This window comes from Oreochromis aureus, linkage group 7 (genome assembly GCF_013358895.1).
Source record: "Oreochromis aureus strain Israel breed Guangdong linkage group 7, ZZ_aureus, whole genome shotgun sequence".
Classification (NCBI taxonomy): Eukaryota; Metazoa; Chordata; class Actinopteri; order Cichliformes; family Cichlidae; genus Oreochromis; species Oreochromis aureus.
Window position 1 is genome coordinate 32,167,230 of NC_052948.1, and position 22,030 is coordinate 32,189,259.

A 22,030-nucleotide genomic window follows, 5' to 3' on the forward strand; every position below is an offset into this window, starting at 1 on the left:
ACACAAAGTCTCCGCCCACCTCCACGCTGAACGGGAATGCAAAACAATCAAACCTTGGCAGAGGGTCACGGTCATACTAATGATGCATGTACCTTCAGGGGGAGTTTGTTTAACAGTTTACAGTGAACCTACTGTACTCAAGACCATCTTCTCTGAAGAATTTCACATCCTTCACTTTATTTTATTCCTTATACAAATAGTAAGTGCGTTTTATTTATATAGCAATTTTTTTTAATAGTTTTACAATACAAATTAAAATGTATTAAAAGTAAAACGTAAAAAAATCACGTTTACACTCTTTACAGAAAGTCACACAAATAAAAGGTGTCTTCAGCGTAGATTTAAAGTCACATCTGATGCTTGTCTAAGATCAACTGTGAGATGGATTCAGCATAGCTTCTACATATGTAGGTGCAACCCTGTTTAAAACCACAAACAGTACCACTTTATACTGCACAGGGAGCCAGTGCAAGGCTGCTGACACTGGAGTAATGTCATCTCTCTTTTTTGTCCCAGTCAGTAATCTGGCTGCAGCATTTTGCACTATTAATAGACTAGCAACAGATGATTGATTAACTTTAGTGTACAGTGCAATAAAGTAAATAAAGTAAACATAACTCTTTTCTATTAAAAAAATAATAACAAAATTACATTTAACAAAACGATTTTAGTATGTGTTGTAACAAAAGTAGTTAAAAGGTACAGTTTATCTGTTAACCCCTCATTAAATAGTCAAGGGACAAACAATATAACCTGCCAAAATTTTTTATTTTTTTTTAAATATATATTGCAAATGCACCTTCTTACACAACAGTGATTTCTAAGATTCACAGCTAAATGCAACTGTAAATGATCTGCATGGCAATGACTCGAGAGGTTATGTTGACAAATAACTGGAGGTAGAGAGAGCATATACAAAGAAAAAAGAACAGGCCCCAAGACAGACCCTTGTATAATTCTAGATGTAACACTCAAATTAGTTAAGAGGCAAACCTTTGACTCCTGCAGTATCAAAAGCAGAACAACCACCAGAATCGGCACCACTTACAATATCGTTTGTGAAAGGACCGAAACCCGACTGAAAGGGCTAGAAAGGATGACAGTTGAATAAAAACAGAGTTGTGTCAAATCTTAGCTCGTCACAGATTCTGTTTAAGAGAACAGAATTAACACAAAGCTTCTTTCTGGATGTTTCTGTGGGAGTGTACAAGCATTTGTCCCAGGAAAGACTCCATTATGTGGTTAAAAACAAAAGAAAAAAGCTGGGTCTTTCTCTGGTAATCTTCTGTGGGCCAGTGTAACCAAAACGTACTGATCAGTGTGCTGAATGTGGAGTTCATCATGGAGTATGATGTATGGCAGGGATTTATGTTGTGTTTTCCTATCAGCGTGTGGGAAGTGGTGGTTCCTCAAAAGCAGCTCCAAAGTAAATGCTGACGTAAGGGTTGACTTCTGCCTTACAATATGACAACGCACATTATCAGTGACACAGACAGCTAGACAGAAGTACTGACATCATTAGTGGTCTGACTAACAATCTTATGACAGTTAAATGAAATTTTAATGCACCTTTCTGGCAGGAAACTGCAAACAAACTCCTTTTTTTTGGCTTCTGAGGGTTTTTTTCAAATATATTTTTCTTTCTTTGCTTAAACTGTCTTCTCTCAGGCAAGAGGAAAGAAAAGCTCCTAAAATGTGGTCTAAAATAAATGTTCATTTACACATTATCTAAGGAAATGTATGTAAATTAGTGCATATTTAGATATTCCAGTACCCACTGATATTTGCCTATCAATGGATTCAGCAGTCACACCTTTCCAGCAAACCCTGGCTGGTGTCCCCACCCAAAGTTGCATAAAAGTAAAATCATGAACTCTCATATTTAATATTTTTATTCTTGAAGTTCTTCTGTGTTTCATTGCGAAGGTTATAATTCAACAAAACCATAGTTAAAAACATATGAGAGACTTAAAGCTTATAACGCCTTACTTTAGTGTTATGTGATCTGATTCTATACATGGTGTTTTCATGTTTCATGTTAAATTGGAATTTTAGTCTATACCCATTAATTTAGACTGGGGTCTTAAAACAACTAACCAAATAACTCCAGACCTTTGCTCAACATATCAGAAGATATTCTCATTCTGGTTCATTGTGACGTTACATGAACCCAGGTGTAGAATCTCCCATTCCACTTGTTTTTATAAACTTGCACGGGCTTGCCACAATATTTTTGAATTTAATCACTTTTGTGTTGAATTCTCATTTAATACAAATATCTTTATCACATGTGAAAGATCTTAGAGTATATAGAAAACACTGGTATGTTTGTTTAAGGTGGAATTGAGGTTTAACCATTTACAGACATGTTGTTTCACGTCTGACACAGACAATGAATAAAAAAACTGTCCAAAAAAGGCACTACGTAATGCCATGATTGCGTCAGGTCTCTGTGCGGGCACGATCCAATCAAAACATTAGATTTTGGGCGGACTATTTGAACGTATCGAACTCCGGTTTGCTGATTGGCTCACGGTAATGTTACTCAAGGTGGGCTTGTTTCTCGCGATCCAAACGCTGTGTTTCAGTTTCTCCGAGCTGTATCTGTGGATTGAAGCTGGGTTATCGATCTCCGGTGGTAAAAATGCTTTTACGGTGTTACAAAAACACCAGAATCGAGCTGCAATTTGTGCCTTTAATAGCATGAAAAGGGGACAGCTGTTCGTAAAGCGATGCGTCTGATTGGTTGTGGCCGGGTGACGTCGAGAAGTAGGCGTGAGCTTACTCAACATCAACAAAGGACAGAAAAAGAGAAAGACGAAAGAAGAGCAGAAGAAAAATAAGCCACAGCAGAACAGATATGTGGATCTAACTCACAGAAACAGGTAGAGTAAACCTTTAAAATACATCACAGCTGTATTTATTTTACTCAGAGAGTTCACTTGAGCGAGTAAAGTGTCATTTTTTTTGTTTTTGAAGGTTTTTCATTAGTAACTGCCGACAGGAACTCGCCCAGAAGCGCTTAAAAATAGGACATAGGTGAATTTTATAGTTCTGACATTAGATTAAAAGCATTTAACGTGTGTTTTTCCTTATAATTGATATTTTTGCATTAGTTTGCACGTACAGCATAGAGGCTTCTCTTCGCTGTTGTAGCTGGTGTCCTCTGGACCCGTTTTCCTCTTTTATAAGCTCGATTAAACTCACTTTTATAAACCACTGCAATGACATATAATCGGTTTGTTAATCAACTCTGCTCTAATTCTCAGTTATTAAGCATCTGTGTGGGTAATCGTGTTTCCGTAGTAAAATAGTTAAGATATTTCATCATTTTTAAACGGCAGCCCCTCCCCCCGCTCCGACTACAGAGGATTTAAACCATTAGCTAGCGGAGGCTAACCGTCCACATCAACTACAAAAATTCAAAAAACAAAACCAAAAGATAAAAATAGTGTTTTTAGACGTGTGGGGCAACTTAATCTGTATTTTAGGTCGTTAATTTACAGTCATAACAGGAAAAAGGGGTACTTGTTTTTCGGTCAGGGGATCGAGAAGGCGTAGACCAGCGGAAATCTGACACCGAAGCCCAGCTGAGGGAAGTGGGCCGGGCCCTGGGCTCTGACCCCCAGACTGAGAGTGCACGCCAGTCACGTAACAGTTTAGCAACAATGTACCCGAAAATGTAAAGTCATGTCACAACACAGTAACAGTGTAGCAGTTTAGACACGAGAGGACCGAGTGAGTAACTTAGATCCTCAACCTGGATACAGATTATCTTACACGATTCCAAAGACTTCACCTCAAATGTGTCCTCTTCATTCACATTATTCTCATGATACACACAGGCGTCTACAATAAAAGAGACTAGAAAGCGTTTATTGTTTTTGTTCTGTGAGAAATACAACAAAACAGGATTTTATTTTTTCCCCAAAAAGTTGATAAAACGGAACAAGCAACACGACAAAACAACAGATTAACAGAGGATAATAAGTAAAAACAGAATGTTCCCCATAATTACTCAAATAGAAATTAAATAGAATTTAGCTTAACATGGTTTTCTTGGTGGGAATGTGGTTTTTGGGGGAGGGGATGTGTTCATTAGCAGCTCTCCTCCTATATGGTTGAGGCAGTGAGTTTGTTGCCATACTCACGACAAGTCTATTCATGCAGCAAAAAGGTTCAAAAATATTTTCTTATGATCACAGAGACTTTTATGTCAGGAAAGGCTAAACCCTTTTTGGGTGGGTAACCTACAGGTGTTTGAATGCAGTGAATAAACCCCCTGCTAAATGGCAAAAATCTCTAAAATGTAGCAAAAAGTTAAGTAAAATGCTAAACATGGAACAAAACTAAAATAAAGCTCACTTTTAACAGTGCAAACAAATGAATCATGAGGAAGTTGTGAGGTGGAGGTACAGAAAAGAGCTAATTGTTGCATGAGAGTGGTGCTGCTGTAGAATGTAAAACTGCTCGGAGGCTCTGTTGATTTTGCTTGTTTGGGCTGAGTCCAAATGTCCGTGTGGAAAGAAGTTTGTGAGTCTGGTGACTTTGAATAACCTGCCAGATAAGGCAGCAGGTAAATCAGGTGGCTGCCAGGGTGCAAACCGGATTTAAAAATATAATCTAGATTTGTATCATTCAATAGTTAGAGGCATGAGTGTGATTAAAAATCACCTTTTTTTTTTTTTTTTTTTTTAAAACAAACAAAACAGAGAAAAGCAGGTTTAAGAAGAAATCAGAGGAATTCTGGTTAGAAGTGAATTTCATAACACTGTAAAATGTCATAACAAACTCACCTCAGGGGAAACTCCAAACTTCTGCTCTGCTCTACATTGTGATGGAGAGTTTGCAGAAATCCTGTTAAGTATCTGTATTACAAAAATGCTTTTAGTTTCAGTTGCGATTTGCAATTATTTGAACTATGACATTCTTGTTGCCGCCGAGGAGCACAAGCTCACAACAAAGGCTGCAGGACTGCCTTTTCTTACTGATCACACAAATCCCGACGATGTTTAAGGTTGCAGCATAAAAACTAAACTTTGTGACTTTTCTTTCCTTGCAGTGTCGGTACTGTGTTTTAAAAAAGACGGGTCACTTCCTGCAGTCCCAGCTGAGACATGGATGCCTTCAAGCTGATGAAGGAGCTGAGGGTGAATTGTGAGCAGGAAGTGCATTATCTCCCCAAAGTGACGGGACTCCGCGCCATTGAATCCACAGCGCCGGTAGGCACCTGTTGATCTAAGCATCGCTAACAGGCTTCTTAATAACGGTGAAATTAACCAACAGCGTGTCTTTATTCTCCAGGGTGACAGTCGGATCTCGGCCAAGTGCAGGGATGCCAAAGTGGAGGATCTGTGGAGTCTGACCAGCTTCTTTGGTTACAGCACGCAGACGTTCGTCCTGGCTGTTAACCTGCTGGACAGATTTCTCGCCATGATGAAGGTATGAGACTTTTACACCTGCTAAGAGCAGACACAGCACACTTTAGCTTCAGATGTTTCTTTACTTAATTGTCGTCTCTCCTACCATCAGATCCAGCCCAAGCACCTGTCCTGCATCAGCCTCAGCTGCCTCCATATGGCAGCCAAAGTGACGGAGAAGGAGTGCAACCTGACACCCGCCGACGAGCTCATCCGCATCGGACAGTGCCGGTTCACCGTGTCCGACCTTGCCCGCATGGAGAAGATTGTCACTGAGAAGCTCAACTTCAAGTCCAAAGCCGTCACCGCCTTAACCTTTCTGCACCTGTACCACCAGATCACGCTATCACACTGCACCGATAGGTGAGGCCCCTACGAACACGAGGTTATGTGTTCAAATTTGTGTCTGCAAATAGATGATCCATTACAGTTGATGTTTGGAAGCTTGACGATTCTGGATTGGGTTCAGAAGTCTGGACGACAGTGTTTCGATTGGCACAAAGTCTTGTTATGTGGGGCAACAGGCAGTGTCTGATTGAAGTGCACTGATAACACTTGTTTTCTGCTGTTGGCAACAAAACTTTGCTCTTATGTAACCCTGCCGTGTTGTTTTTAAACCAGCTCAGCTTGGGTCAAAATGCCACATCAGAGAGTTTACACCAGTTTGTTTTGTTTAGAGCAAATTAAGTTAATTGAAGCGTTGCACTGAATTTAACTGGCCTCATATTTGACATCAGTGTTTGGAGTTGACGAGTCCTGCTATGTGTGTTTACCACTGCCATCTGGTTGTGAAACTTAACACTCATTGGCTGACCACTTATGATTGACCAAGATAATGTTGAGCCACCTTTTCGATTCTCAGAATAACCATAATTTACAAGATAAACATGTTGTACTCAAAATTACTCAAATCCAGGATCGAGCTATCAGCAAAGTTAAGGAAGGAAGACCCATTTTTAATTTAATTTTACTTTAATTTAATACTAATAGCAATAAACAAGTAAAATGGACATAACTGATGATTGTGTGTGTTTGATAATTGTTAAAGACCTGAACCTGACTGCATGTTTGTGTCTGTGCTAACAGGAAGACGACGCTCAACCTGGAGAAGCTGGAGGCTCAGCTCAAAGCCTGTCTGTGCCGGATCTCCTTCTCCAAAGCAAAGGTAAGAATTCCAGGTCTGTCCTGGCTAAAAACTGACAAATAAATTCATTTTATTCTTGACACAACACTGATCCTGTTTAACTGTTTTCTTTGCTTTTCCTTCCAGCCGTCCGTCCTCGCATTGGCACTCCTCAGGCAGGAGATTGAAGCCGTTCAGTCTGAGGACATGTTGGAAATAGCCTCTCACATCCAGAGACACCTCAAGGTAGGCTGTTGCTAAACAGTGCATGACTTCATTACACAAGAACTCATCTGGGGAGGGGAAGGTGTACAAATCATGGAAAAAAAACTGAGAAATAGATTTTCCACAAGGGAGGCAACAACAGAGCAGGTGAATTTCAGAGGAAATGAGAGGTTTAATTTAGCACATGTCTCATGGCTCCATTAAAAGAGAATTAGTGTGGGCATTTTCCTGGATCAGCCACACACAGGAGGCATTTTTAATACATGTGCAGACTTTTACTCTGCAAATGTGAGCAACTTTATTAACCAGCCTTACAGCCTGCGGGCTCGCTGCTTCAAGATGAGACTCCAGTTTTTAAATAAACAGAAGAAGTGAGCACTCGAGTTATGAATAGCAGAAGCCGTGTATCGTGAGAGTGTTTATTCTTAGCCCAGCTCTGGTCCAGGATATTTTCTTTATGTTGATGTCTGTAGTTACGTAACCTGGCGTGTTGTGTTGTGATGGCTTCACGTTAAAAAGGAGCTTATGTCGTTGATCTCAGGCTTTTTTGTCTTTCTCACACTTGTAAATCACCAGCTGACCATGATCTGCTCCCCTATTTGTTTTCAGATCGTTGATGCTGACCTGGTGCTGTGGAGTAAATGCGTGGCCCAGTGCCTCTCAGACTACGCGTCTCCCGAGTGCAGCAAACCCGACCACAGGAAGCTGCAGTGGATCGTGTCGCGGCGGACCGCCCAGAGCCTGCACAGCTACCGTAGTGTCCCCGAGCTGCCCACCATCCCTGAGGGCTGCTGGGATGAGAGCGAGAGGTGAGGACCCCAAACACACCCAAGCAACACCACCGTCACACCTCCAAACACACAACCGATCCTGAATTTCTTAGTCTTAGTGACTTGTTTCAAGCTATAGAAACCAATCAGACCGACTGTACTGGCTTCAGTTTCAGTCTGATTTGATCACATGACACCTCATACAGGATAAAATACCAAACACTCCTACCACCATCAACAACAACAAAAACAGAGGCTAAATGAAAAAGGAACCAAACACACCCTTTGTGTCATCACATACACCAAATATTTCAGCCTTTGCAGTGATGCACCACCAAGAAACGCCCTGAAAGTCTCTGTCAGGTAATCTAGAGCAAGGGTAGGGTAGGGTCATCTAGAGCAAGTGTAACAGCAGTGAAGGAGGACACTTACTGTTTCTGGTGCCAATAAAGTCAGAAAAATCGATGAAAGGAAGTTTAAAATCAGTGGAGAGAGTGCGTTTCTTTTATTTGCAGTAACATTTTTCTGAGGCAACAAGCAGCAACACTGAAATTTCTCCTGTGTTGAAACTGTCTGAGCTTGTCAGGGCCTCTCATATCTCCCAGCCAGTCACTTCCCACTGACACAGCTGTTTCCATGACGTCACATGAAGCCAGAGTGGCCTCGCCTTTATATATCAAGGACAGCTCCTTTTTATTTCTACGTCAGTGTGTTGAAAGCGAAAAGAGGAACAGACGTGGTTCCAGCGGGCGGGTATTTAAGCACGAGCTGAGTACACAAAGCTCCCGATCAACAAACATCTTTACACGCCTTTTAAAAGGCACACCTTAACACTCAGAGCTTCAGTCAGCTGAGTCAGACAACATGAGATCAGCTGATAGTCTTAAGTGATATGCGGAAGTTTGAAACAGCTGACTGGTTTGTTTTGCCTTTATTGCTCAGCCCATCTCCATGCCAGTGCCTCACAGCAAGATCAGAAATGACTAAATAGATTTAGAAGTTAGGGCTGCACGATTTTGCATAAAATGAGAATCGCGATTTTTTTGCTTAGAATTGAGATCACGATTCTCTCACGATTTTCTTTTCCAATATAAATATTTATTGCACTTATTAACTGCACATCAACTTTGTAACAGTTGAAACTGAACATAAAAACAATAAACAAACATAAAAACAATAAATGCCTCACATTTTGTGGTTGCCGCAAAATGTTGTACTGCTTGAAATTCCGTCTCCACTGTTGCTCGACACTGCGTGTATAGAGCAGGTAGTGCAACAATAGAAAAATAGTTGCGGGACGGCACTGTGTAGCGTTTGTCTAGGGTGTTGATCATTTTCCTAAATCCCTCGTTTTGCACAGTGTTGATATATCTTTGGTCAGGTGATAAGTAATAGCCTCCGTAATTTCTTTGTGCCTGCGGGAGTTCGACGTGTATAGGGAAGCGCTGTATAAGGTTCCCGTTATTGATGTTTGGGTGGTTGACCAGGACGAATTTTCTCCTGTCACTTTCTCGTCATCCCTGACGTGTTCTCCGTTGTTTTTTCCCTGCCAATTTGAGCATCACGGCACAGCTTCTGTATCACGTGGTATAAGGCTCCGCCCTTGTCATTTGTTGAGCAGGAAGAGGAGCGCTTGTTTTCATGCAGATTACGTCCCGGATCAAAATGCGGTACAATACAATCGTCGTCGTTTTTTTTTTTTTTTTTTTTTTTTAATCGTTGTCATTTGGAAATGAGATCGCACATAAGTATGAATCGAGATCGCGATTTTTTAACGATTAATCGTGCAGCCCTATTTAGAAGAGATCAGTTTCTATCACTTAATGCTTTTTTGTTTTTTGGTTTAGTGCAGCTGTCAACTGGCTTCAGTTGGTTCTACTGCCAAGAAACCCAACCCCAATTAAATTAAGAATGAATGGTGATTGATTAATTGATTGATTTAAAATAACTTTGAAAAATGTCATGAGTTAGCTTTTTGGTGAAAATACCCCAATGCACCAGATTAATTTTCTATTTTTAGAGGGTGATGAGAAGGATAAAACAGATTTACTCATTAAGAGTAACTTCTGAGCCCACAGACACTACTGCTGATACAAAAAACACACCCAAACCAGACACAAACACTCCAAAACACCCCCGATTAAGATACTCTCATTCCAAACATACCTGTGCACGGTACAACCACTCCACACGCGCTACTAATTGTTCAGCGTGAAATTGACGAGATACTAACAGTCCAAATTCACTTCAAAAACACGCCAAAGCAGGAGAGCTTAGCAAGATACTAACAGTATTACATGTCAGATGCTACCACTCTTAAAGTGACTCAGGAAGTTACTACCATGGTCGTATCAACTTGCCAAAGCCTCAACATATGACTGTACTGACCTCATACCTCCCTCTGTGTGTCTACAGCGAGGACTCGTGTGAGGATATGATGAGCTCGGGTGAAGAGTCTCTCAGCAGTTCTCTGGGGAGCGATGCCGAAGGGTCCTTCTTCCCTCCTCACCTCCGTCGCCAAAATCAACGCCAATACCTCTATGCCTGAAGCCTCTGCCGCCCGTGCCTCGCTGTTTCCACACCCCACCACCCCGTGTTCTCCTGCCGTCTTCTAATTTATTGTTCAATAAGCTCTGGTGCTGGTGGAGAATAGCACAACTGGCAGCTGAGCGGTTAGAAATCCTCCAGGTAGATTTGATAGATTTAGTTTGTAGATGTGTGCATGTTGAGATGTCACATTCCAGGATGCAAGTTTTTTTCCTTTTTTTTTTTTTCTTTGTAAGGATATATAAGTGATGTTTTGCAGATAAACTCTGGGCAGCCTGGTCTTCAAGGTGCTGAACTAGCAGACACATGATGGTCGCTAAAATGTCAGATCAGGATGGAAGAGTAATTTGCCAAAACGTGGCGTTTGTTTTTGAGTATGTCTTTTGACTGTTATTAATCCAAGACTGTTTTAAGGAGTAGGAGGCATTTCTCTGGTGTACAGAGGCTGAAAGCAGCAGTGGTTGCAATTTTTCTTTTAGTCGAATCTCATGTGATAAATCAGGACTTTAAACTAAATGAGAGCAACCTAAAGATATATCAGTGTTGCGCTCTCAAGATCAGACTGGAAACTTTCTGACCGCGGCTGCTCCGGTCTTCTGTTTCAGTTTAATTTGCACAGTTTTATTATTATTATTATTGTTTTTAAATGTAGTTTCAAGTGTTAAATGGAAGTGGAGGTTGGAAAAACATTTAACGATCATGTGTTTATGGATGTGTGTTTGTACGTATGACTCTGATTTAAATTTGAAGTTGCCAATGTTAGGATGTAGCTTAAAAACAAAGAATGTTGTCTGTGGTGTTTGAAACTGTTCAGAGACTGTTGTATGAAACTAAATAATACTGACCAAGTGTCAAAAAAAGTTGAAAAATGTCAAAAATGTTCATACAAAAATATGTAAAAGTGTAAATGCTGTACAAAAAAAAATGTTTATAGTTTTCTTTGTAGATATTAAGTTATTTATTCTTTTTTTTGTCACCTGTACTAAAAAAAAAGAATCTTATAAAAATATTATTTTTAAACATCTCGTCTCTGTTTTTTTCCCCTTTAAATCATGTCTGCAAACAAAAACAACTCCATCAATCAAACCTGAAACTATTCTGGTGTGCATGAACACGCCCTATGCAGTACCAGTAAATACTGAATACTGGCCCCAGTATTTAGATCATAGCTAATAATATGCAAAGAGTGCAAAGTGACCAAGTTTAAGAGGGAGCATCTATGTGTTTCTAAAACTTTAAGGTAAACTTAAAGCAGAATCATCTTTTTGTGCTCCAGATCATTTAATCTTTCAGAATTCAGACTGCTTGTCTGAAAACTCAGACTTTCTTATGAATAACAAGTATGTGCATTAGTAAGTTTTGTATGTTGGTCAAGAGTTCATAAAACACGTTCGACACACATGATCAACATCCTAAACACATCTTCAACCCATCTTTCATTGAAACCATTCAGCCCGATCAGAAGGGTGTGTGCAGCTCATTTCTCTACAGGCACAGCACTCATGCACATCTAAGAATTTAAAGTACATTTAAGCTCTTTGGTGCGTTGACTCCAGTAAAGCTGGACAAGCTGGGGGGCAACCCCCCCCCCACAAAACCAAATGACACCTTTCTCCAGCTTTTTTAACTTAGCCACTCAATTTACAACCAAATGTTCATCAAAACGACTCTGAGCTGGACAAACTGGTTTTTGAGATTGTATACAAGGCACAAACTCTAAACAGTCTTTCGCCACCAAAAGTCAGTTTTCTTAGAAAATTTCCCAACTGACTAACAAGAGCTGGAAGTTTCTGCCCAACAGCCACAACAGAAGCGGTCTCTAAATAAAGGAAAGGTGCCTCAGCACTTCCTCTATTACCTCCTTTCATAGAAGATACACTGGAGCATCCTTTATGGAAGGAGATGAATCATCTGACAAATAATCAACAATGACAAGTAGTGCAGCTCATCTAAATATTAACAGCGTTTCCACTGAACGCCACAACCAGCTGAATTTAAACCCACAGCTGAACTTAAAAATAAAAGCCCCATGAAAGTTGGCAGGTGTGGTTGGTCTTGAAAGTTTCTGCCTTTTTGTTTCCCTTTAAAAGAGAAGTTGAGATTTTTGTTCATGTTAGTCATAGTTTTATTGAGAAAATAAGTTAAATTCTGCTCAGAAAACAGATTTAGAAAAGTCTCAGAAACATAGATATGGCAAAATGAGTGAAACAGACAAATATATAAGAAAAGATGTACTTCATAGTCAAACAGCTTTTTAAATAATGTACATTTAACCACAGTAGACAGTTGATGAGATTTCACGTGGATGAGGCGGCTGCTTGTGGGTGTGTTCATTATGACCTTCAGGGATGTTTTGGGGATTAAATATGTGAAAGTTGGATGTCTGGTACAGTGATAAAGTCTTCACAGTATCATCTTTGTAGGCCAAACCCTTTCTGAAATACCTGTGTCTAAACCAACTTCTGGTATCTTTTTAATCATTTTTATTAAATTACTGATACGTTTAAGGCTCTTTAGCTTTATCTTAGACTTTATAGTTATAACAGGCCCTGGCATAATTCAGGGACCGGCTTTTTGCTGATCTCAAGTTAATTATCACCATTTTCGCTCTACAGTTTCAATTAATCCTGCATGTTGACCCTCAGCTTTTATCACAAAAAGTCACGTAAATTAAACAGGAACATGAGCTCAGTCAGTTGCGTGCATGCACACACACACGCACAGACACAGACACACACATGCACAACTGAGGTAATAAATTCCATTCGGTCCTACCAAACAGTCTGCAGTGACTCCTCCAGACGTCATGCAGGTGATCCTCCTTGATTAGCTTAGATCCAGTGTCCAAGTTTTCTCATTTCATTCCCAGTGTAGCAAATCCAGCAAGCGTAATCCCAAAATCCCAAACAATACATTCCCAGACTGAGTAAACGTTTCAAAATCCCATTCGAGACTTCTTCTTTGGTTGCGATGCCTGTGACAGCCGACCCTGTGAACTCTGGGACTGAGAGTAGGTCTGAGACTTGGACTGAGAGGAGCCCGGCGAGCCAAAGTTCATTCTGGTCAAATTCACACTGTAATTTCGGAGAGGGATGGACTGGGAGCTGGGGAGCTGAGAAGAGGCCAAGAATGGATTTGTGGAGCTCCCCTCATCCAAGTAATGGCTCTGCGAAGGATCATCCTGGAAACATCAGCCAGTTAGTGCAAGCATAAAGGTCACAAAAGGGCATTTATTATCCATGCCTTTAGATTTAAGATATATGCCCTAGGGTATATGTACTGGGGGTTGGGTGGAATCAAGTTAGCATAAAAAAAAAATACATTATATAAAGAACAGCAGTGGTCCTAAAACGAATGCCAGCGGACCTCCTCTTCAGATGAGAAAGAATGAAGAACAGTCAGCAAAGCTAACACACTGTGTTTAAGCTGCCAAGTACTTTGAAAACCAGATTAAAGGATTTTTGGATGAGACAGTATTGTACTTTGGCTGCCAGTGGTCACCTTTAGCCACCAAACACTCATAAAATAATCTGTTAGATGAAATGAATCCTGCCAATTTTTCATCTAATTAAATCAAGTACAATTATTCTGTCTAGGTCCTGTTATACAAACAATAACATTCACACCAATTTTTATTGTTCAGGTTTCTATATTTACGATATATGAAAAAGAATTGATTAATAAAAATATAAAAGAAATCCCACTTTTTGTATGTGAGCATTTTAAATCATCTGATCTAAGACATGTTACTACCTGTGGCGCGAACAGAGATTTGAGGTAGTCGTCTGCTGGTCGTTTGCTCCTCCTCTGACTGGCTGGTGTGGAGTCCAGTCCCAGTGTCTGGGTCTGAGGAAGGGTGGTGGTCCTGCTGGGGTCACCAAGTTTATCACGTTGGGGTGTGGCGGTCGGGGTGGGAGTTGGAGTTGCTGTTGGAGTGTCATTTAGAACGGTGGAAGGCGTCGCAGCCCTCGAAGTCTCATCGTCCAACATACTTAAGAACTGGGACAGCCTCCCTCTGTCCTCCGTGTCTGACCATGCCCCCTGGCTGACTCCAGAGGACCACCCTGCTGAGTCAGAGAGGTCATCGAGCGCTGATTGGTAGCTGACAGATGAGGTAAAGCTAGCGCTCAGATTCAATCGACGTCCAGTGGCTTGCTTTGCCGCCTTTTCTTTCCTCCTCTTCCTCCTCAGAGCCTGCACCTTCGCCTCCTTGGTGAAGCCCAGCTGGTCCTTCCACCACTTCCGCCATGCATCCTCACCCTGCCAGGAGAGGGTCAGTCGGTGACTGAGTGGATCTGTCCAGACATTCGTGTTAAACTGGTTTGGTAAGGGTACTACATGTGGAGGCCTCAGAGAGGTGGAGACCATGCTGTGAACCAGGAGCGACCGTCTGGACATGCCCAACCTCAGCTCCTTCCTCAGGCTTTGCACACCGTGATCCTGCCGTGAAGTGCCTTGATCGCCTTCAGGAATACAAAGCAGACCTTGAGTGTTGGCTCTGAAATGCTGCAAGAGGTGTGAGCGGGGCTTATTTTCATAGGTTTTGTGCATCAGTTTCTGGAGCCAATGTTTCCATGTGACAAGAGCACCACTACTCAGCTTTGCTGGAGTCTTTCTCTGAGATGCACCACTGACAGTTTCCTCCACTTCAACAGCTTTATCATTCACATCGACGTCAAATCCAATTTCTTCCTCCGCCCCTGAATCATCGTTGACAACAACCTGCAGCTGCAACCGCCTTCGGTTTCGGTTCATCTCTGACTCTGAATCTTCAGAGGAGCTGGATGCTTGCCGTCCTCTTTCTGGTGTTTCGGGTACAATCCTCGATGGACACTGTGTGGGCCCAACGACGTCCTCGTCACTCGATGTCTCAGAGATGATCATCTGAGAATCAGGTGGAAGGCTCTCAGCGGTTTTCCTTGCCCTTGTTGTCGGCCCCGGACGAATTTGTTGCCGAGGCTTGAGGCCACCCTCCTCTGCTTGAGGTTGTGACTCGTCTGCGTCCGGCTGCTCGTGCTCCAGGATCTGATAGAATATATCTCCTGCCTCCGTCAGCTGGAGGACGCACATGCACTCCTCACCACCACCTCCACCTTCTGCTGCCTTCTGGATGCAAGTGAGACCTGAAAACAAACAACCCAGTGAACCTCTGCAGACTCAGAACCTGTTATTATCCATATATCTTCTACTATAATCACCAGAACATTAAAGCTTGAGGTGTGACACGGGTTAAAAAACTTCCACCTCCTCCTTGATTGCATTAGTAAATCAAATATGGAGACTGCATTAACTGAGCTAATGTATCTTATACTTTTTCTCGCTTTCATCAAAAAAAAACTTAGAAACTAAAAGTGAAGGCTTTAATAACTCATGGGAACTGTATTAAGTTCAGTCAGACCTTATTTAACTTGCATTTAACTACACGTAGTGCATTTCAGATGATAGGTAATGCCACATTATGATTATGTGACTGGGCTACAGGTACGACTAATCAAAACCTATAATTAATAGGGCTGTTCGATATAACGATATATATCGGATGATGATATAAAAACGTCTATCGTTTCATTTTACGCTATTGTTTGTTTCGTGGTGTCGCAAAATAAACTGTTTACGGCAATATTTTTTCATTATTTTGATGGTCACTGTAGTGGCTATATTAATTTCCTAAAGTTCTCTCTTTCTCTTATATTTAATATAACCACACTACAGACGGACAAGCGCTTGTTTTTATGCGTTGTCGTTAGCAACAATGACGGTAAAACCACCTCGTGTCCGCTTGTTTATTTTCCACATAAACCTTTCACAATAAAGCTCAAGATCCTGTTGAGACTTTTCAAAATAAACTGAATCACGTGAAAGATGCAGAGTATTTACGGATGAGAAGCAAAAAAAGAGCCGCCAGGTGCTAAAAATAAACCTTAGACTCAAACGTTAGAACAGGCTTTTCCCCGCAGCACGCTGTGTAATAAATACTCACAAAGAAAACGGCGGCCGTTACAACTTATGTCTAAAAATGTATCGTTTCATGCATCAGTTAAAACACTCAACTCCAGCTGGAAACACTTCACGCAAGTCGAGCTGCCTGACATTCACAGAATTTACAGAAAATGTTACCTTTTTGTGATTTATATCGTTATTGGACGATAGACGTCTTAATATCGGGATATGAGATTTTGGTCATATCGCACAGCCCTAATAATTAATACTCAGAATTTAAGACTTTTTAAAGGTTCCTGCTTTAAATTTGTTTGTGACTGATAGTTCACGTAAACCGTAGCATCAATTTCTCACCTGCGACATATGAGGACAGTCTGTTGGTTGCGACGTCCAAGCGGTGAGGGATCTGGACTGGGAGATGTTTCAGACTGTCTCTGGGCCTGAGCAGAGCCTGAGGAGGACCTCGACTGAAACAGGCGTCCCCTCTGCCTCCTGAACACACACACAGTTTCACTTTTATGTTCAATCAATAAAAAATAAATAAATAAAAGTAACTAAACCACGCTCACCTGCATACTGCAGCATCATCATTTCCTGAGAACTGTGGGAGCTGAGCAGGACCTTAGTGGTTGCTTCGTCAGCTGACAACCCTGAGGAGGCGCAGCCAGGAACAATGTGACAAAAAATAGGTGGAGATGTCATCATGTGATCCCACTTGAGCATTGGGACGCACGGGAAGCGCTCGTCCATGATGTAGGCTGAGTACTGACAAAAAGCAAGAGAGAGGGAGGTGAAGTGGAACCATTAATGTTTTAGCTGATTTGTAACTTCCTGTAAATCTTAAGTGATGCTTGGCGTACCTGAGTGGTGATGAGGTGGTGGAAGGAGTGGGAGTCTCCTAGATACCTGGACAGGACGAGTCTCTCTCCGCTCCGACACTCAGCGGTGCTGCTGATACGAAACAGAGTGTGGCAGGAGGCCGGACTCACCTGGAGGGACAGAAGATGAGGGCGAGGAGGAGGAGGAGGAGAGACGGTGAAATGAAAGAAGAAGAAGAAGATAATGTAGGAGGAGTCATTTGATTTAAAATCCACTGGGGTGGAGTATAGAAGCAAAATCGCCAACGTTAACCAGCCTCCTGACTCACCCTGATGTCTGTTAGGTCCACCCCCGTCCTGTCCGCGTACAGCACCACCCTCGGGTGGGCCGTGAACTCGCACCATCTCCATGGAGACTTAGCGTTGAAGTACAGGTTGCTGTCCTCGAATCGGACCTTCTGCATCCTGATTGGTCAGAGGGTCAATTTTAGTTTGAGCTTCCCTTTAAACATTTTCATCTCTGAGTTGAATGCATTGGCTTCCTCACCCTTTCCCCACAGTCCACAGGTTTGCAGCTCCGCTCTCGCTCGCCACCAAAACTTCACCTAAAACATGAGGACTGGCAGCACAGAGCAGAGATGATTAGCCTCACTGCCCTCCACCCACCCCTCACCCCCCAAATACACACAGAAAAAAATCTCTCTCATCAACTTCTCTCTTTGAACTGCCACCAACCTGGCACTGATACAGGTCGCGACCTCCGACGTGCTGACCACCTGGAGTGCCTGCGGCTCATTTCTCTCACTGAACCTCCAAACACCACAGAGGTAATCCGACCGCACAGCAACACAACCTGCAAAACAAACAAACAAACAAACAAACATCTTTAAAAACGCCTCCATGCTCCTGAAGTCATCTCCAAATATTCCCGACAGCTGCTCTCACATTCGCCGAACAGCGAGGCGGTGCTGATCTGTCTGACGGCGCCTCTGAGCGGGAAGCTGAACGGTTTGCTGCTGGTATCCACACAGAAAGGACCGCCTCTGTTGTGCTGCAGCTCCACCTTGTGAAAGTCTGCAGGTACTGTGTTAAGGGCAAGAAGCATTTTATCCAATGATGGCTGCAGCCATGGTTATGTGAAATCCTGGCTTTGACCCAGGTGAGTGCTTTAAAAATGAAAGACTGTTTTTTTTTTTAATGATTTTAATATCATTTTGGACCTAAAATATTTCTGACACTGCTGCTTTAGAAGCTTCCTGAATCTAAACTCAAGGATACTGAGGGTATTCAGTGCAGGGTTTCCAGGATAGAGGAGGCAGCCACGCCGAGAGCCACCATCACTCTGTGAAAAGGGAACGAAACTCAGAGCACCCCCTGTGGTTCTTTCGGAGAACAGCAGGTGGTCCCTCTGCTCCGCCAGCTCATCGTACAGCAGTGAGCCGAGCAGCTCTGGAGGGATGGAGTGCACCACATCATACAGCTGGCAGCTGTGCCGGGCCAGCTTCTGGCAGGGATACTTCTGCTCGCACCTGCATGGGGAGGGGTAAATGTGATTAAAATAAAACTAAAACAAAGCTTCCACATCCAGGAATTTCAACCAATCAACTCAACTCACATTTTAACCTTCAGCAAATCCAGGAAGTAGGTCACCCTCCCCATCCTCACTGCATCCTTAAAATATTTCTGCAATCAAACAGAAATCTGATGACCAACGACTGCACGGCTTTCTTCTATGTTTATATACAAATGTTTACGTTAAACAAAATCAGTTATCGGTTGTTAATGTTTGCTTCAAACTCTCAGATCAAGATCCAACACAACAAACAGAACAAGGCTCCACCTTGTGGCGATAGTCAGCACTGCAATCAACACCATAAAAGCTAGATTGTTACTATAGCCCAGAAACCAACTACTGATGCTTGCTAACGAATACATCCTGACTGAGTGGATCAATTCTGCCAATGACTTAAAGAGTCGAGAAAGGTGTGCATGGTATCTGGCTCCAAGTAATAATTTTATTCTTAGAACATTTATACAAAAGTGAACAACGTTTAGGACAAGAATACAAACATTCTGGGTCTGTGGCTCCAGTTTGTTTACATTTCACTGGATGTTGATTTCTGAGCCTTTGTGCATTTCCTCTTTTTCACCTGTCTTCTGCTGTAAATGGCATCAGTCCCAAAAATGCTGTAAACCTCTTTCACCTCTGTCTTCTGGCCCTCTGTTAAAGTGTAGCTTCTGTTAAATATCTTAAAGACCTGATTAATATTTGGAGCCAAACAATGCAAATAATTTGAAACTAAACTGCCCTTTACATTAAGGTTCTATTTGTGCTGTATTAAATGAGCCAAATCATCCATCTTCTTTAGTGAATCACTCATCCTGCACAACAACTAACTTTTCAAAGTCATAATTTGTTCATTGTGTTTTTTTGGGTTGATAAAATAAATAATTAAATGCTCAAATGAGACACCACATTAAATGTCCATAAAATCAGGGTGTGATTTTGATCACATTTGAAGTAATTTAACCCCCTCGTGACGACACCCACCTCTTTTTGCCCTTTTAACTTAAAGGAGAAGTGTTCGGACAGAATGTTGCTCATGCAGCCAAAGGCGTCCAGGGAGTGATCTATGAAGAAATTATTCATCTAAACACAAAGAAAAGATGAACGTTTGTTAACACAAGTCATCTGGGACTGTTTGTTCCTTTTAATGCTGATTAGAAATTAAATAGTTCTTCACAGCCCAGAAAATTCAGTTTGTTAAACTGGAAAAAATATATGAAACAAAAAATAGACACGACTTAAAAATAAAACCAAACCAAAAACAAAAAAACCCCAAAAACAAACGAACAAAAAATTCTGTCTCTTTGTGATTTTATGATTTAAACTGGCTCACTTACATGCTCCGTGAAGTTCATCGGATCCGGAGGCGTCAAAGGCGAAAGAATAGCTGAAAAAAGTTAAAATTAACTTACATATACGTGGAAAAACACATTCAATGGAAGTCAAGAGTATCTGTAAGAGAAAAACTGCTCTATATTCTGGGAACACCCTTTATTTTTCCTTAGATGTTAAAAACTGGTCCTGAGCTATGACAGCTGTCACTACAGTTTATTAAGGAGTCTGAACCAGAGGAGGACCTGCTGACTGAGGACTCACTGTGTTTAGGAGCCAGGAGGGGTACCGGCACAGGCTCGACTTGACGCCACAGCTCCCCTCTGACCTGATGCCTGGATGTGAAAGTCCAGGTGGAGAGAGGACCAGAACCAACCTGAAACCGCAACCACATCCAACACGAATAAAGTTGGAGCCTAACATTTAACACCTCCAGAGTTACAGTCAAGCCACCTGCTAGGTTACAAAAAAAAAGAAAAAGAAACATATTTAAAAAGCTCTTAAGTTGTAGTTTAAACCAGAAAGGGGCTGGAAGAGTTCTGAAACTGTCGGTAGGTGTAAACCACATGGTTGCCGATAAATAAAAAGAAATAAAATAAACAAAGATATTAACAGGAGAATTGTCACACACATTACTGTGATAACTTAACCTCAGTTTAAAGACCTTAAACATAAATATTGCTATGATCTAGTATATTTTACCCCTTGAATTATCATATAAGCAAAGTTATAATTATTTTCCCCGCAGGACTGCGGACAGATCTGGAGTCACGGAATGATCCACGTGGGACCCACCTGAGGTTTGACCCGGTCGTAGCTGCCCCAGCCTCCAGCATTGTGTTTCTGCACCAAATTCGGCGGCCCGCAGTTATAAAACGATGGAAAAAGCTCCTGGGGGAACTGGTAATCCATATTTGTTTGCTGCTGAATTTTCCGGTGTCCACGATGCCTGTCTGTCTCTCTGTCGGTGTTGAAGAACAAGTTCGGGCATGTTCAGCTAACGTTAGCTATCCCGCCGCCGGCAGCGAGTGCGTGTCTCTAATATTTATTTCCGTCTGAACATCTGACACGCGCTCAGAGGTGCTAAATACGATCATACATAAACACACGGGAGTCCAAAAGAGACCACGGAGACATTAAAATAACCCCAAATCCTCAGTGAGTCCACCAACACGTGTAGACCCCCAACGACAAAACTAGCGGAAGTCAAGCTTTACAGCTGGCGCCAACAACAACAATAAACACAATGACTTCCGGTTAGCTTAAAGAGACAAAAACGAAAATTCCACATTTAAATGAAAAATGTGATGAGACGTATATAAGAAAAAACAAACGAACAACGCCCCCCAACCCCCCCTCAAAAAACAAACAAAAAAAACAAAAAACAGGCGTTTAATTTTGTAGGACTATTTAAAGGAAATCCCAAGCAAGAAAACACCACATAAAACACTAAAATAAATAAAGATGATAATCGTTTTATGGAAAAAATTTACAAAAAACCTGAGAATACCGGAAGTTTTCGGTTTTATTTCAAAAGCGAGCAAAATTTCAAAGTAAAGCTTATTTTAACCGATCGCATCAAGGCGATAGACAAGAGTCATACTTTTTTAAAATCAGTTTTTATTGTTATTTTAGTTTTATTTACGGCGTTGTAGTTAGTTTCAATTAAATTCAAGAGCTATTGTAATATAATATTTAGCAAATTAAATTGAGATTGAAACTAAATACATTATTCTCTATAATTTATGGGTATTTTAATTATTGCTATCATTTTGCTGTGTTATTGTATTTAAGGCTCCATATCGCTGTCAAACGTTTCATTATTTTAGTTATTTAAACAATGTTTCTTTGAAACATTTTTCTTAGGTGTGGCACGATGATATCACATCTAGTCATTTCATTGTATTTTATTTATTCATCCGGTTGTGGGTTTCCTCTGATTTTTGTGGATTTCTGCATTTTAGGAGCTACAACTTATAACGAATTCCCTGCGCATTTTGTTTTATTTTGAAAACCGTTTGCCGGATGCGGCTCCTCGGTCCTCCTATGATCAGCTGACCGAGCAGCTCTGAGCGTCTTTAGGACGAACAGGCGAAACGAGTCAAGAAGAGGGTTATTTCTGCGTTTTATTCTCCACAGAGGGAACGGTTTACCACTCAGCCCCACTGTTAGTGGGAAATGCTCCAGTAGGCCCGCTGTTTTTGGTGAGTAAAAGACGTTTTAGCGCTATGTTTTGGTTCCGTTAGCTGCGCTGCTAACCTGGAAGTCCCGACATTGCAGGTGCAGTT

The 22,030-nt window shown here is 41.5% G+C and overlaps 3 protein-coding genes across 4 annotated transcripts in view; 2 read left to right on the forward strand and 1 right to left on the reverse strand.

The window, feature by feature from the left end:
* The first annotated feature begins 2,747 nt into the window (after positions 1-2,747).
* On the forward strand, positions 2,748-11,078 carry ccng2 (cyclin G2). The gene is made up of 8 exons (XM_031728494.2): positions 2,748-2,885; positions 5,063-5,222; positions 5,305-5,442; positions 5,533-5,783; positions 6,507-6,585; positions 6,691-6,789; positions 7,378-7,577; positions 9,954-11,078. Exons 2-8 carry the CDS (start codon positions 5,118-5,120, stop codon positions 10,084-10,086), a joined length of 1,005 nt encoding a protein of 334 aa, XP_031584354.2. The 5' UTR covers positions 2,748-2,885; positions 5,063-5,117; the 3' UTR covers positions 10,087-11,078.
* A 1,098-nt stretch (positions 11,079-12,176) lies between these two features.
* Positions 12,177-20,993, reverse strand: taf1c (TATA-box binding protein associated factor, RNA polymerase I subunit C). Its single transcript, XM_031728496.2, has 15 exons — positions 20,538-20,993; positions 20,007-20,118; positions 19,748-19,797; positions 19,395-19,493; positions 18,459-18,526; positions 18,122-18,372; positions 17,789-17,917; positions 17,579-17,696; positions 17,391-17,462; positions 17,173-17,308; positions 16,886-17,014; positions 16,595-16,790; positions 16,380-16,517; positions 13,839-15,208; positions 12,177-13,266 (listed from the first exon to the last, which is right to left on the reverse strand). The coding sequence occupies exons 1-15, from the start codon at positions 20,652-20,654 to the stop codon at positions 13,021-13,023; spliced, it is 3,231 nt and encodes a 1,076-aa protein (XP_031584356.2). The 5' UTR covers positions 20,655-20,993; the 3' UTR covers positions 12,177-13,020.
* A 766-nt stretch (positions 20,994-21,759) lies between these two features.
* Positions 21,760-22,030, forward strand: part of LOC116311395 (WD repeat-containing protein 7) — a 110,820-nt gene continuing 110,549 nt past the window's right edge. For both annotated transcript variants that reach the window (XM_031728497.2, XM_039614833.1), the window contains exon 1: positions 21,760-21,946. The gene's annotated coding sequence lies outside the window, so the exon portion shown is untranslated. The remainder of the gene's footprint in view (positions 21,947-22,030) is intronic.

What these genes read in the sequence shown, in the direction of transcription:
- ccng2 (XM_031728494.2), top strand. Translation starts at nt 5,118, where the DNA reads ATGGATGCCTTCAAGCTGATGAAGGAGCTGAGGGTGAATTGTGAGCAG. An exon ending in CCATTGAATCCACAGCGCCG is followed by an intron (nt 5,223 to 5,304) that starts GTAGGCACCTGT and finishes TTTATTCTCCAG; the next exon opens with GGTGACAGTCGGATCTCGGC. An exon ending in CTATCACACTGCACCGATAG is followed by an intron (nt 5,784 to 6,506) that starts GTGAGGCCCCTA and finishes CTGTGCTAACAG; the next exon opens with GAAGACGACGCTCAACCTGG.
- taf1c (XM_031728496.2), bottom strand. Translation starts at nt 20,654, where the DNA reads ATGGATTACCAGTTCCCCCAGGAGCTTTTTCCATCGTTTTATAACTGC. An exon ending in ACGACCGGGTCAAACCTCAG is followed by an intron (nt 20,119 to 20,537) that starts GTGGGTCCCACG and finishes TTGCGGTTTCAG; the next exon opens with GTTGGTTCTGGTCCTCTCTC. An exon ending in ACCACCTCATCACCACTCAG is followed by an intron (nt 16,791 to 16,885) that starts GTACGCCAAGCA and finishes GCTTTTTGTCAG; the next exon opens with TACTCAGCCTACATCATGGA.